At 34.4% G+C, this 13,552-nt stretch overlaps 1 protein-coding gene across 1 annotated transcript in view; it reads right to left on the reverse strand.

Moving 5' to 3' along the window:
* The window catches only part of LOC137402794 (CD109 antigen-like), a 46,711-nt gene that overhangs the window by 17,469 nt on the left and 15,690 nt on the right, over positions 1–13,552 (reverse strand). The window contains exons 13-17 of the mRNA XM_068089300.1: positions 13,247–13,323; positions 11,380–11,529; positions 4,931–5,068; positions 3,079–3,250; positions 393–622 (exon numbers count right to left, since the gene is read on the reverse strand). Of these exons, the coding sequence (XP_067945401.1) occupies positions 393–622; positions 3,079–3,250; positions 4,931–5,068; positions 11,380–11,529; positions 13,247–13,323 (767 nt within the window). The remainder of the gene's footprint in view (positions 1–392; positions 623–3,078; positions 3,251–4,930; positions 5,069–11,379; positions 11,530–13,246; positions 13,324–13,552) is intronic.

The following is a 13,552-nucleotide window of genomic DNA, read 5'->3' on the forward strand; positions in this document are numbered from 1 at the left end:
CTAAGACATTAACTTGCTAAGACTAAAACGTAATAAGACTTACTAAGATTTACTAAGACTTACTAAAATTTATTAAGATTTACTAAGATTTACTAAGACTTATTAACATTTACTATCTTTTATGAAACTTACTAACCCTTGCTATGACTTACTAAAATATACTAAAATTTACTAAGACTCACTAAAAGTTATCAAGATTTACTAAGATTTACTAAGACTTGCTAAGATTTAGTAAGATTTACTAAGACTTACTAAGATTTACTAAGACTTACTAAGATTCAGTAAGATTTACTAAGACTTACTAAGATTCAGTAAGATTTACTAAGACTTGCTAAGACTTAATAAAATTTACTAAAACCTAAAAAGATTTACTATCTTTTCCAAAGACTTACTAAGACAGGCTCCTTGAGAATAGCAAGGCCATACTTCCTGCTCATAGCAATAGCTGTTACCACCCAAGAACTCGGGTAGTTCCAGACAGGAAATTGTAGCTGCAGCATGCCATCAGGTTTTACATACTGCTCTCCCCACATAAAACCTGGGTTAGCCGAGTTGCTTCTTATTTTCCTCGTCCTCCAGTACACATCATCGTGAAAGATTAGAGACCGAGTCTTGTTAAACTCTTAAATTGATAATATGTACATTATCAGGAGTGCGTCTATTTGGGAGCTTTGTAATAAGGCTTATTTTCAAACCTTATTTATATAAAATGGTAACATTAGTATACTAAATTAAAACTAACAAAATATCTTCTCGTTATATTTTACAATATTTGCTTAAATTCTTTGATAAATATAAAATGCTTAATACTTGAACGGATAAAACAAATTCAAAAGTTTTTATTAATTCTCTAGAATGAGACTTACGTGTAAGTTGTTAATCTTAGTTAAAGGGATTAAAGTAAACTAATAGCCTAGCAGTCTGGTGAATCCGAAAAGATTGTCAGGCGTAATAACGATCTGCACAATTAGTCGCAAATACCAACGAATGTTTGATTGGTACCAGTGTTACAGTTTTTACTTCTGTGTGTGTTTAGCCAATACATAATTCAAATATTTGAAAACTCGAAGCACATCTGAAACATATTGTTGAAAAACATTTTTTACTTCTTATGCTACACATTCGATCAAGATTTAAAACAGCTTATAAGCAGTAGCAGGTAATGTAACATAGTAGGCACAATTAACCGTGACAACAATTTATGTGATTGATATTCCTTGTCGATCTTTGGTTGATACAGTGTATCAGTGCACAGTAGTGACGTCACAAGTTGTTGGCACCTTAGGTGCTAAACATAACTCTGTGCTACATATTGTACAAATGTTGGATGGGAAAAACTACTGTCCATGAATGTGAAGTTGATCTGTTCATACAGACAGGGAGTGGCTCTGTGAAATGTCATTGCCTTGTTTAGCCATCATCGGTTTGTGGATCATCTGCTATTGTGGGTATAAATGCAACAACAAATTTAGGAGGTATCTCCATGAGCCATTTGAGTATTACTCCTATTGGAAGTGTAAATCAAGGTTTGAAACTTTCCTTTGTCGTGGCTGCTGGTGTTTCTTTGAGTTCAAATTTGGAAGTTGATGATACTGATTTTAGCACATATTTTGTTAGCAAGCATTGAAAGTTTCTTGAAAATAGGAAATAAGGGAGACTGTTCTGAAAAATCAGTGTGGCAAGTATGAGATTAGCAACGAGTATAAGTCAGATTATGAAAAGGAGGCTGAGTCATGAATTGGGTGTTGCAGGTGAGTTGAGTATGAAAAGTCATAACATTGGGAGGTGAGATCAGCTACACCCATGCTGGCTGCTTTTCAGCCAAGTGAGGAGAGGAAAGAAAGGCCTGTGTTAGACTATGGCAGAGTTGAATTAGCACATGAATTCATGAGCATATATGTAGCTGTTTGTCGAGAAAAGCTTTGTGTGAGGCCCGTAGATGTGCTGGACTCAAACCGTTGTATGCTATACCTAAAGAAGGCGTATTGGCAGCAATATATTAATAATGAGCTCCTGAAGTTCTAAGCAGTCTGGTGCAAGGAAAATCTCTATGTAATGACAAGAATATATTTTGGCCTAAACATAGCTTCGAAAATCAAGTCAAAAGTACTCACTAAGGTGTTGTCAATAGATCATCCAAGGTTGCAAAAGGCACAAGCTATGTAGATATCATTGTAGATGAAGATAAGGTGTATGTTGTTAGTGTTAGGAATCATCTTTCAAGTTATGGGTTAGTGACAAAGAAACTCGAACAAATCAGTAATGCCTGCCTGCTTGATCAATGTGATAGAAAAAATCAGAATTATCCTCTGGTTTGGGGTCGATTCACATGTTGACACATAAAAGTAGCCAATGGCTAATGTTTGTGACTGAAGTTATCAAATGTGATCAAAAATGCGAACTAGTTGTAACTTGAGAGCACTTTAAGTGGTATTGAAAAACTGGTGAGAGCAGTAAGCCATGGTTGCAAGTTGGGGCAGCATTAGACTAATGGTCTAGAATGCCTCACCTGCAAGCAATAGGCAAGCACCTGCAAGCACTTGCAAGCAATAGGTTGGGGTTCAATTCCCAAAAAAGGCCACACATGGTGATAAGGACAACCTTAAATTACTCTCTATAACTGGGCAAGCCTGCAGTCATCAAGACTCTCTTGCCACTAGACTCGGACGTGTCCGGCTAAAATCATAGAAACATTATTTGTGCAACAATGCTCCTAAAACACAGACACATGCGCGCACACAGGCACGCACACACACGCACACACGCACGCGCGCACACACGCGCACACGCGCGCACACGCACGCACACACGCACACACACAGCCTCGGCTTAGCAGATATCACAGTCAGTCTTCCCAGAACTGCTCATACAAAAAAACAAGGTTTGTCGTATTCCCTTTTTTGTTGTGTGAGTTTGCTGTTTAAAAACAGTTCATATGTACAAAGTACCTTAATCCAACCTCATGCTTTTCATCTTCGTGAGAGCTGTCTTCTTTTACCGTTAATATAAGAAAGAATAAACACAGCTTTTTCAGACCGTGTTATAGTTAGAAGCTGATCTAAATTATATCAGTCTTACCACAGCCCATCTCATCTCGGTGGTCAGCAGCACATTCTGCTCTTCCGTTGCAGATATCTTGTTGGTTATAACAAGTCATTCCATCCATGCAAGGGAATTCTCCTTTAGTCCTGTTACAGTGGGTGTAGACCGCTGATACATTGGCGTCTGTGAATATGTATAAACCTGAATACTGGAATTAGAAAAACAATGCATGAATGAGTGAATTTTTTGTTGTATGATGTGTTTTTAACAATTGGATCAAACAAATTTGTATTCATGCAAACTATAAAAGTCTATAAGTACTTAAAATACAGTTTTAAATGATTGAATGTAGTTTAATTTGAGGATTGTGCGTTAATAAGCTATAAGATGGTAAATGGCATAAGTTGCATCAGTTACTAACGAATAGCCTGTAATTCGGAAATTTTTAATCGATAGGCTCAGATTTTTCAATACAACCCTTCTGTAAAACTGTTTCTAAAAAGTGCCATTCACACCTTACAAGCTTTATCGACATCCACTTCATGCTTTTCTGTCTGTAGTCTTTATTATTGATAGAGCTGTTCGATGTCTACCATCACTATGTATTCAATTTAAGAGTTGTTTTCTCCTGCGAATGCACTCAAATCGTTAACCAGCACTAATTATTGATGATGGAACAAATGATTTTTCTAATGTTTGTAACAGAACAGCCAAAACTGCAGCTTCACAAGTCTGACTCTAGCTACATAAGTTTTTAACTTGTAAATGTTATAATCAGTCTGTTAGGAGGCTCTAACATCTGTTCTGTAACCTTAAAGTTGTTCAACGTAGGTGTTCTACAAACTTTTGAGTATCCTTCACTATTTTCTATTTTGTGATAAGCCAAGATAAGTCAGGTGTTTATTTTTACTATGGTTAAGTTGACAGTTATTTAAAGAAAGAAATATAGTTTCTTTATTTTTATTCTATATAATGGTGGTTCAAAAAAGAATCAGTTGAGTAAAATCAATTTCTTTTAAAAGCTAAACAAGAAAAGAAATAAAGAAATAACTATGTTCTGGTGCCAAGATAAAATAAGAAACCACAAATACCTGAATATTTTGGAATTGAGAGTGCTTTTAACAAACTGTGTAAAATTTAATACAAGAGTTAGCATGGCTGTTACAATGAAAAAAAATATCAATAAAGAGCATCTAATTTCTGACAACTATCTTGAACAAGCGTTGTGGTAGCAGCCAAGGATAAATTGAAAATTTTTAGGAGATTAAACTCAAAATAAACAAATCATGTACTTGCTTCTACAGCTCAACAATTCACCGCACTCTTCTGCATCTTCTGCAGAAGTTACAGCTTCTCTGAAAAAATAATTGAAGAAAGATTTCTACAGAGGCAGTGGAAATCCTAGGTAGCCAAGTTTGATAAATTCTTATAGCTATTTTGGTGCCAAACCAAGGAAGGCCTATTAACTAACAAGCAACCAAGCACGTTTGATCTTGTTAGTAATCCATTCTGGTAATTTAATCCACAATTTATATTCCTCTTTTTTGAAACTATTTATGTTGAAAACATTATTATCAAAACGGTTTTAAAACTTTGGTCTAAACTCAAATCTCCTTAAAATTACACTTATTTCATAAAGCTGAGTCAAACAGGAATTACTGGTGGCCTTTACAACAAGCTCACTATTGGTCATGCTTGTTAAAATGTTTATGACTGCTTTACCCTTTTCAGAACTCTTTCTCAAATGGCGTTGTGAGACAAAGATTCTTTTGAGGGTATACTTTTTGCGTATAATTTTGCAATTTCCATTCATCGAAAATATTCTATGAAGGATCAAAACTTCAAGCATCACCATCTAGAGAAGCGTCGTTTGCTGCCGTATACATACAAAGAAGGTTGAGTTGGCATCGTGTCCAAATGACCTCATAGACTGAGATATAGACCCTGCATATTGTCCATTCTTTTCCCATGTGTAATAGACACTGGAATTGGCATGCCCATCATACGTGTATAGCTCAGTAATCACCTGTGCATATAAATAATCACATGAAATGCTGTTTATTCTGTTAGGGTGTTTTTGAACTCTGGGATACGCTAGTGGGATACATTTGAAGACTTCAAATTCTACTCGCACACCACTCAAAATTGTAGGAGATTTACGATAGTTTTTGGCTTGGTTAGGTGTAAATAGGAGCACACAATAACATAATTACATGTATGTTTAGATTCATCAGAAGTGGATAAGCCATGCATACCAATGCCAGATATTCTTATTAACGTTTTAATGTCTTCTAACCTACATTAGATGACAAGTGTTAAAAAGTTTTTATTGGATTTGTACATGAGTCTGCTATAGAGTATTTACCACGTCACTCTTTTATCACCAGATTTCCATCTAAGAATTTACAGCAAAAAAATTTCTGTCTGCAAAAGACACTGTAATATCTTGATGTAGCAGATGTGGGATTATTAATACATTAGAATATTTATTAAAGGCAATGGAGCCAAAAGTAAAAGGCAAGATCAATTGCCTCAAAGCCTCAACAACGCAAACTAATTAAAATATTCGCCTGCAATAAATGCTTCGAATGAGAGCAAATAACTCCAATATACTAAACACAATACAGTCACGACAACCAAATTATAATTTAACCAAAGAAACACAGCATTTAAAGAATACATGTAACTCTAAATTTATGACGTTTGTAGTTCTGAGCAAACTTTTATTACAGCCATTCTATTACAGCTATCTTTTGTTTTATATTTACAAAATTCAACACTGCTCCTAAGTTTCCATTTTTTGGGTGCATCTGGCAACTGGGAAGAATATTGTAGTTCTTAACATAAGTTCAAAAAAGACTGAAAAATCATAATTTGACTCACAGGGGCGCCTTCGGTTTGATTTTGACAGCCTACCATGGCATAAAGATAAAGGGCTTACATCACTGATTGTAACTTGTTCAACTAACGTATTTATTTTCAATCTTTCTCGATTTTACATCATTTACACTGATACAGTCTCTTTTACGAATAAATTTTATAACTGTGTTAGAGTTTTTTTTCAGTCTTCATATCAAGCTGATAATGTACCAAGCATACATTATGGCTCAATCTCGCTTGACAAAAACTAATGCTAATTTTTTAGCTTAAATTCGCTTGAGTATTTGGAATGATATTGAATTCAGTTGCATTGTTGTGTAATTTCAAACACTCTGGCACCGCTATAAATAAAGTTGTGACAATGAACCGCCATTAGAACTAGTAAAAGAACTTTATAGCTGAGGCATACTATTCAGCACTATGTCTATTGTTCAAGTATAAAAAAGGCCCCATCAGGTAACACATGTTCTTACAAGGGGCCCCATCAGGTAACAGATGTTCTTACAAGGAGCTTCATCAGGTAGCATATTTTCTTACAAGAGGCTTCCTCAGATTACAGATGTTCTTACAAGGGGCCCCATCAGGCAATATATGTTCTTATAAGAGGCCCCATCAGGTAACAGATGTTCTTACAAGGGGCCCCATCAGGTAATATATGTTCTTAAAAGGGGCCCCATAAGGTAACAGACGTTCTTACAGGGGACCCCATCAGATAACAGATGTTTTTAGAAGGGGCCTCATCAGGCAATAGATACTGATACATCCTTGAACTCAAGGCCAGATTCACTGACAGAACTTTAAAACAACATTTTTGAACATATATTTTGACCCCTTATCAGATGAGTGAAGATTATATAGCCAATTTATAAGGCTGTTCATCACAAAAGGCATCTCATGTGCGTATGCCAACTCTTCGATGACATCACCTGTCGCAATCGATACTGGCTACATAATTCTTTTTACAGCAGATATAACATGATATGTCTTGAACTCTTGCCTACTTGTATCAGCATCAGCAGTTGCTTAGGTTAAAACGTCATATGCAGCAAGTTTGAAATCCAAAAAAACTTTATACCAACTATACAAGTAGGTGTTGACAACACACCGCATAGACTGGACCACGCCTGACAGTAGACCAGCTGGGTTGGTTAGAATCTTGTGCCAAAGACATCTTACATGAGTTGAACTCTACCATTTTACCCAAGTAGTCTGGTGCACCATGAGAGATATTTAGGTGTAATAACTATTCGCACCTTTATTCCCAAATGTGGGAAGGTGCTCAATTATTGCACTGGGCAGCTAAGCCGGAAGTTGTGAGTTCAAACCCTGTTGGAACCAATAGTTTTTCTCAAAGCTGTATGTGTGGCTTCAGAAAAACAGGCAGACAAACACAGCTTTTACTGTAGCAAATTTTCAGGGCTGCTGAGTTTTTCACTGACTCTACAACATTGTATGATAAATTTATATTTTTGCAATACACGTATTTAATTTAATACACTAAAACAACCTTTAAAAATGTTCATTTGGTATAAAAGAAAAACCAGAGATGCAAAAATAAATTTGATACTCATATTTCAGCTCATTGGGTGACAGACAAGAGTTTTCAAGTTTCTCAAACTAACTTCTAACTCAGTACGGAAAGCTCAAAGATATGCACAGGTTCAACTCACGCCAGCTGTGATACAGCTTTTAGATGTCTTCAGTAGAGATGATCTGTTCAGAGAAATCATTTTGTTCAAGAAAGTAAAAAAGCCTGAACATAAAACTAAGAATTTATTGACTTTTGAGCTTAGTTCTCATTCAAGTTTTATTATAGTAAATTACCTCCTAATTATTAGAATAGCATCAGTTGTTCGAGTTGAGCACCTTTTTAGATAAGCGGAATTTTATATAATAACAAAGGTTATTACATAAAATTTTATATTATTATTATTACAAAATAGGAAAAATAATATAACCTATATATATATTTCTCAAAGTATGCCTGTTGATTTTCCAGCTATAGCTATTATTAGAACAGCGGAGCTGGACAACAATGCAGACGCAAAGTCATAGCTTACCGTCATTGGAAGCCTAACCTTATTAACTAGCATAGTGGAATTTTCTATTGGCAATATGCCAGGCTACTAGCTTGAAAGGTACAGTTGTTTGACAAAGTTTTAAAACCTTTACAGCTGTTTTTAATTTTCTCTTAATTTATTTCAACTACACAAAACACTTCTCTCATGATATGTAGTTTGAAAGTAAGAATGAGAAATGTTGTTATATGTTAAATACAAATCAAATTTCTGTCCAAAGATCTTTTTATTACTCGGGCAACGTCGGGTGGTACAGCTAGTTTTATATATACATAAAATTATATAAGTATATATATAATATATAAATTATATAATATATAATTTTTTATATAAATAATAATATATATAAAACTAGAAATTCCACTGTCATACAGCCCACGACCAAAGAGATGGCCAGAGATACTGGCAAAAAAATAAAGGGTACTGATGGTTGAGAAATGCAACATTAGCAATCAAATGGCTCTGCAGTGCAATAGGATAACTGCAATGGTAGCTGTAATGTACTGGGTGTGGGTGTTATTATATACAACAATAAGCAATAATGAATGGAAAAGATGTTTATATTTTCCCCCTGCAATAGGAGAAATGCAATATTGGCCAATATTAGAAGTAAAATGCACTGATATTCTTAGAATAATCAATTTTATTAATATAGTAATAATAGAAAAAACAATACACAATTTTGATTACATTTCAAAACGTAATAGGTAGCAATATCGAGAAGTGGTATTTATATAGGTTTTTAGAAAATTTATTTAAAAAGTGTTTGGTCATGACAAACAACAACAATGAAAGGAAAATATTACACGTTTATATCTCTCCCTTGCAATAGGAGAAATGCAATGTTGGCCAATATTATAAGTAAAATGCACTGATATTATTAAAATAACCAATATTGTTAATATAGTAATACAGCAATAATAGAAAACCTATGAGCGTTCATGCGTCTCGAAGATTTCTGCAAACTGCAGCAAAATAAAAGCTGTTATTAAAGTGTTATAAAGCTGTAGGCCTAATTTACTGTAATGTATGTAATTCAACAACAATAAAGAAATATGTTTATTATAACTCTGAAATGCAAAATTAGAAGTAAAATGGCAAGCTACTGTGTACTATACACAATTTGAAAGTTGGTTGCGTTGAATGTGGAATGGTTTTGATAAGCGATCTTTAACAGAAAGCGAATAAGAGTATTCACGCGTATAAAACTGTAGCAAAATAAAAAATGTTCTCGTCATGAAGGGGCGTTGTAGTTCGGCCCTAGCTTGTACATAAGTTGTAAAGAATTTCGGTTAACGTTTCAAATAATGAAACCTTCGGTGATTGGACAAAAAACACAGGCTGATAAACTGTGTACCACAATTTCGTACCTATAAATCGGTCTACGCCTCAAACGGTCTACGTTTATTACAGAAACCTTCGAATAAATTCGATTACAAGTGAGAAATGCCATAGACTGATGAAATGAGCACGGTTTTATCGTGAAATGCGCACTGCTAAATAGTTCTACAATCGGTCGCACGGCTTTATTGGCGTTTCAATTTTCGGTCTTAACTTTTATTAAACCGAGCTTTTCAAGCTTTTTGTGGCAATTTACGTTCAAATTAATCTGTCTATTTGTGTATAATCCGATCAGATGGGTAAGTTTTAAGATATTATCGTTGGTTTACAAAGACTTGGTAACATATTTAAATAGGTTTAAATGTGTTTTGTATCGTTATTATACTTTAACGACTTTAAATTCCGATGCTTAAATTTTTTGATGAAATTTCTTGACGAGGGTTCGTCTCATTGTTGATGAATAATTTTCGTAAGTTGTGTGCGCATGCATTTATCATAAAACTCCCACACTTCCGCTCCGCTCGTGTGGTCGTGGGATTATATGTTATTTACAATATTATTATTATAATACATGTATTGTAAAGAATTAAAGCATTCTTAACTTCTTTGTATTGAGCAGTTGGCGAAAGCAAACAGTGATGCGCTTGTGTAAAGAATAAAGGGGTTTACAATCATGCTTCAGTTATTAACAGTGACAAACCAACGTATGTACATGTAGGTTGGAGATCATTGGAGAAGATCATTGGAGAAGTAGGGTAGCGGCCATGGCCTGTTGGTCTAGAACCAAAGGGGTTCAATTCCTAAGGAGGCCATTGGTAGTAACAGGAACGACATCTAACCATAAATGGTTATCTGCAACTGTTCATTTTTTAGTCATCAAGATTCCCTTGCCACTAGACTTAAACATGTCCAGCCAAGATCATAGAGCTACTGTTTGTACAACAGTCCTCTTAAAAACAAGCAAACTCTCTGCTTGCAGTAAATGAAGCAGCCGTCATAATCAATTTTTGAGGGATCACACATACACAACCTCTTTTAGTTTAAACTAATAAACTGTAATAAAGTTAATCACTCCATGACTTTCAATTCTAGCTTTTATAGAATAGCATGGTTTAAAAACTGAGAAATTCAGTTTTACCAACTTTTGTTTTAGAGTTTAACGGAGGTTTTATGCCTCGACAGATTCTTTGCACTCGATGATGACAGATTCTGGTATAATAACAAAGGCTGCTTGGATTTTGAGATTTATAAACTGATCTTTTTAACGTTTTCCATCAAACGAATTTTATGAAAATATTTAAATTTCAAAGGAAGTCTTTTTTGTGGTTTTTTGTTTTAAAAATCAAATATTTTTTGAGACATTGAATTAAATATCTAAAATGTTTAACTACCACAAATGGTGTAAAAATTTCACATTGAAACTGCTATTGTGGTTATTCACATCAGTTTTAAATAAAATTTATATAAAGTTAAAAAAGGACTCGAGAAATTACGTAAAACATAGCTAAAAGTTACATTTGAATTTGTGTTTGCTATAAGCCAATCACAAATTAAAACAAGTTTGCTTGACACGTGATTCCATCAGCCTAGAGCACATGCGATATTTCCAACAAAAAGTCTCCACAATCATATTCTATTTTGCTACAGACACATGCTAGCCCTTGTCAAAAAACTCCTAGGCTAATGGCTGTTATGATATACAACATGCCGATGATCAACTGAATATGTACACTTTCACTGGCCTGTCGAAAGCATTAAATAAAATTTTGGTTGAAATAGCTATGAACAAAAAATATTGAAAAAGGTTTAATATCTACCTAGCAAATGCATTTACACAGCAGAGGGAAATAATGTGTTTGCAGTATAGACACTATCCCTGAACTATAAATCTCAGAAGGTATATGCCTGAATGAATTTTTAAAAATTTGAACTGTGTTGTAGCAGTGATTATACACTGTTTCATGGTTTTTGTAGAAATGATATATCAGCGAACAACTTGTCAGTTCATTGTTTAGATTGCGTGTCTGCTGCTACATACCTCTTCCTCAGAAAGGCTGTTTCTCGTGCCATAGTTATATAGCTGATACTCCATGGCACCAAAGGCTACATACGAGAGTGGATCAGCTGCCAGTTTCAGCTCAACCGTGTTCAAGGAGAGATCCTTTCCCTTGTTGATGCTTGCATCTACCTAGAACAGCAGGTTAGCTTTTAGATCTGTCAGCAAATGTGAGATGACAGCCTGACATGACAAGCAAGAGTCACACCTGTGCGCGCAATCCCTTGAAGATTTATCACATTATATTTGAAATATGATATATTACATTTTATAATTTTCATCATACAATATTTGTAAAATATCTTAAAATACGTTTATAATTCAATAATATTTACAATATAATAACTTTTTTATTAATATAATATTATTTTTAACAATACAATATTATTTTTTATCTAATGTATTTTATAAAACACATTATATTTATAAGCAATTTCTAGAAGGTCAAGTATGCTTGCTTAGCTCTAGCAGAGGTTGTGTGAGTTTGTAAGAGCATTGTTGCTTAAACAATTACTCCATGATCTTGGCTAGAGATTTCTGAGTCTAATAGCAAGGGAATCTCAATGCCTGGAGACATGTCCAGTTGCAGAGAGCAATTTAAGGTTGGATGTTACTTTAGTCACCACAAGCTGCCTTTTCCAGGAATTGAACTCTAGCTTGCTGTTTGTAAGCGAAGCATTATATATCACTAGACTACAGCTACTCAAAGTGACACCCACGGATAAGGAGATATGCAAATTTTTAAAATTTAATATGCAAAATTTGCTACGTTTTGACATCTCTAATTTTGATCAGACCCGCTCTTACACAAATAATACAGCAAAAATATGTCAGGAAACAACTTTTTCTGATTATTGTTTTGAAAGAAGGTGCAACTAGTAGTTACTTGCAACTCAAGAGAGTCAAAGGCAGACAAAATTTTGACTATTTTTAAATAATTCATAACCGAAAAATAAAATTTTGATTGTATATTTTGTATTTTACAAAAGATTAAGCAAACCCTTTGATAGTTATTGATAAAAATAGAACTAAATATTTTTAGTAAGTTCAACAAAAATGCTTGAAGAAAACACATATGCAAATGGTAATTTATTGATTTGCATTATCCACATTTTTTCTACTCAGTCTTTTTTGGTTATTGCAAACTATGGCATCTTCCCTGTAGCACTCATTTACTTAATAATTTTGTGTGACGTTCATTATGTAGCTATGGAGGAATAGCAGAAAGCGTTAGTAAAAAGCTGCAAAGAAGCAAATATTTTGGTCTTCAGTGACAAGCTAGCAAACTTAGCGAATCACATAATTTTAACAAATTTATAGTCTATAGCATGTTTCTTGGTTTTAGCAATAAACATTAAAACCGAACAACCTCTGTGGACTATGTTAAGTATTAAGTAAAGCTTGTTTGTCGATTAGTATAACTAATTTACCTCTTTTGAGATCTCTAGAGTTTTTAGGCTTTGTATTAGCTAATCGAAATAAGCCAAGATTTAGTTAACTGGCAAATATTTAAAGTACAACAGGATGTAAGTGACTGTCTCAGTTTGTGCCCAGAAACTTGATAGACATCTATCTATGAAGTCATGCACGAGTTGCTTCTAATGAAGGCACGCAACGATCATTCCAGCTGTCCGCATTTTACCGGTTTTCTATTTTTGGGCTATAAGTTGCTGAGATTAATTTAAGAATGCAGAGATGCAAAGGCAATACTCAATTATGACACACAAGCTGTGAGCATTGTGAAATGCGAGTGAGCGCATTATCTATGTAATAGGTTTATTTTACAAGTATATCTTAAGAGATCTAGAGAATGACTTGTGACAATAGTTCTATCTTTTCACCTTAATACCTCGCCTAGATGCCCCAATTCCCCGCTTGTAACCTTTGTACCATATTCGTCTCCTGCGGCGTGCGTCTCATGTAAGCCTGAGGAAATTAATTCATGAACTGAGAACTAAACATAACTAATAGTATTTAATTCTGCAATTGTCTTTCTTAGACATTTTGCTTTCAAAGCATAATTTTGGGAAATTGGCTAAACTTTACTTCCCAATAGCTATATGTCTGACGACAAAATTTTTTTGCCATTTTCAATCAGGTTTCTAATGGGTGGGTGTTTAGAAGGCTCGTTCTCAGAAACTAGACAAACTTTTGA

The sequence above is a fragment of the Watersipora subatra genome, chromosome 8 (assembly GCF_963576615.1).
Source record: "Watersipora subatra chromosome 8, tzWatSuba1.1, whole genome shotgun sequence".
Lineage (NCBI taxonomy): Eukaryota > Metazoa > Bryozoa > Gymnolaemata > Cheilostomatida > Watersiporidae > Watersipora > Watersipora subatra.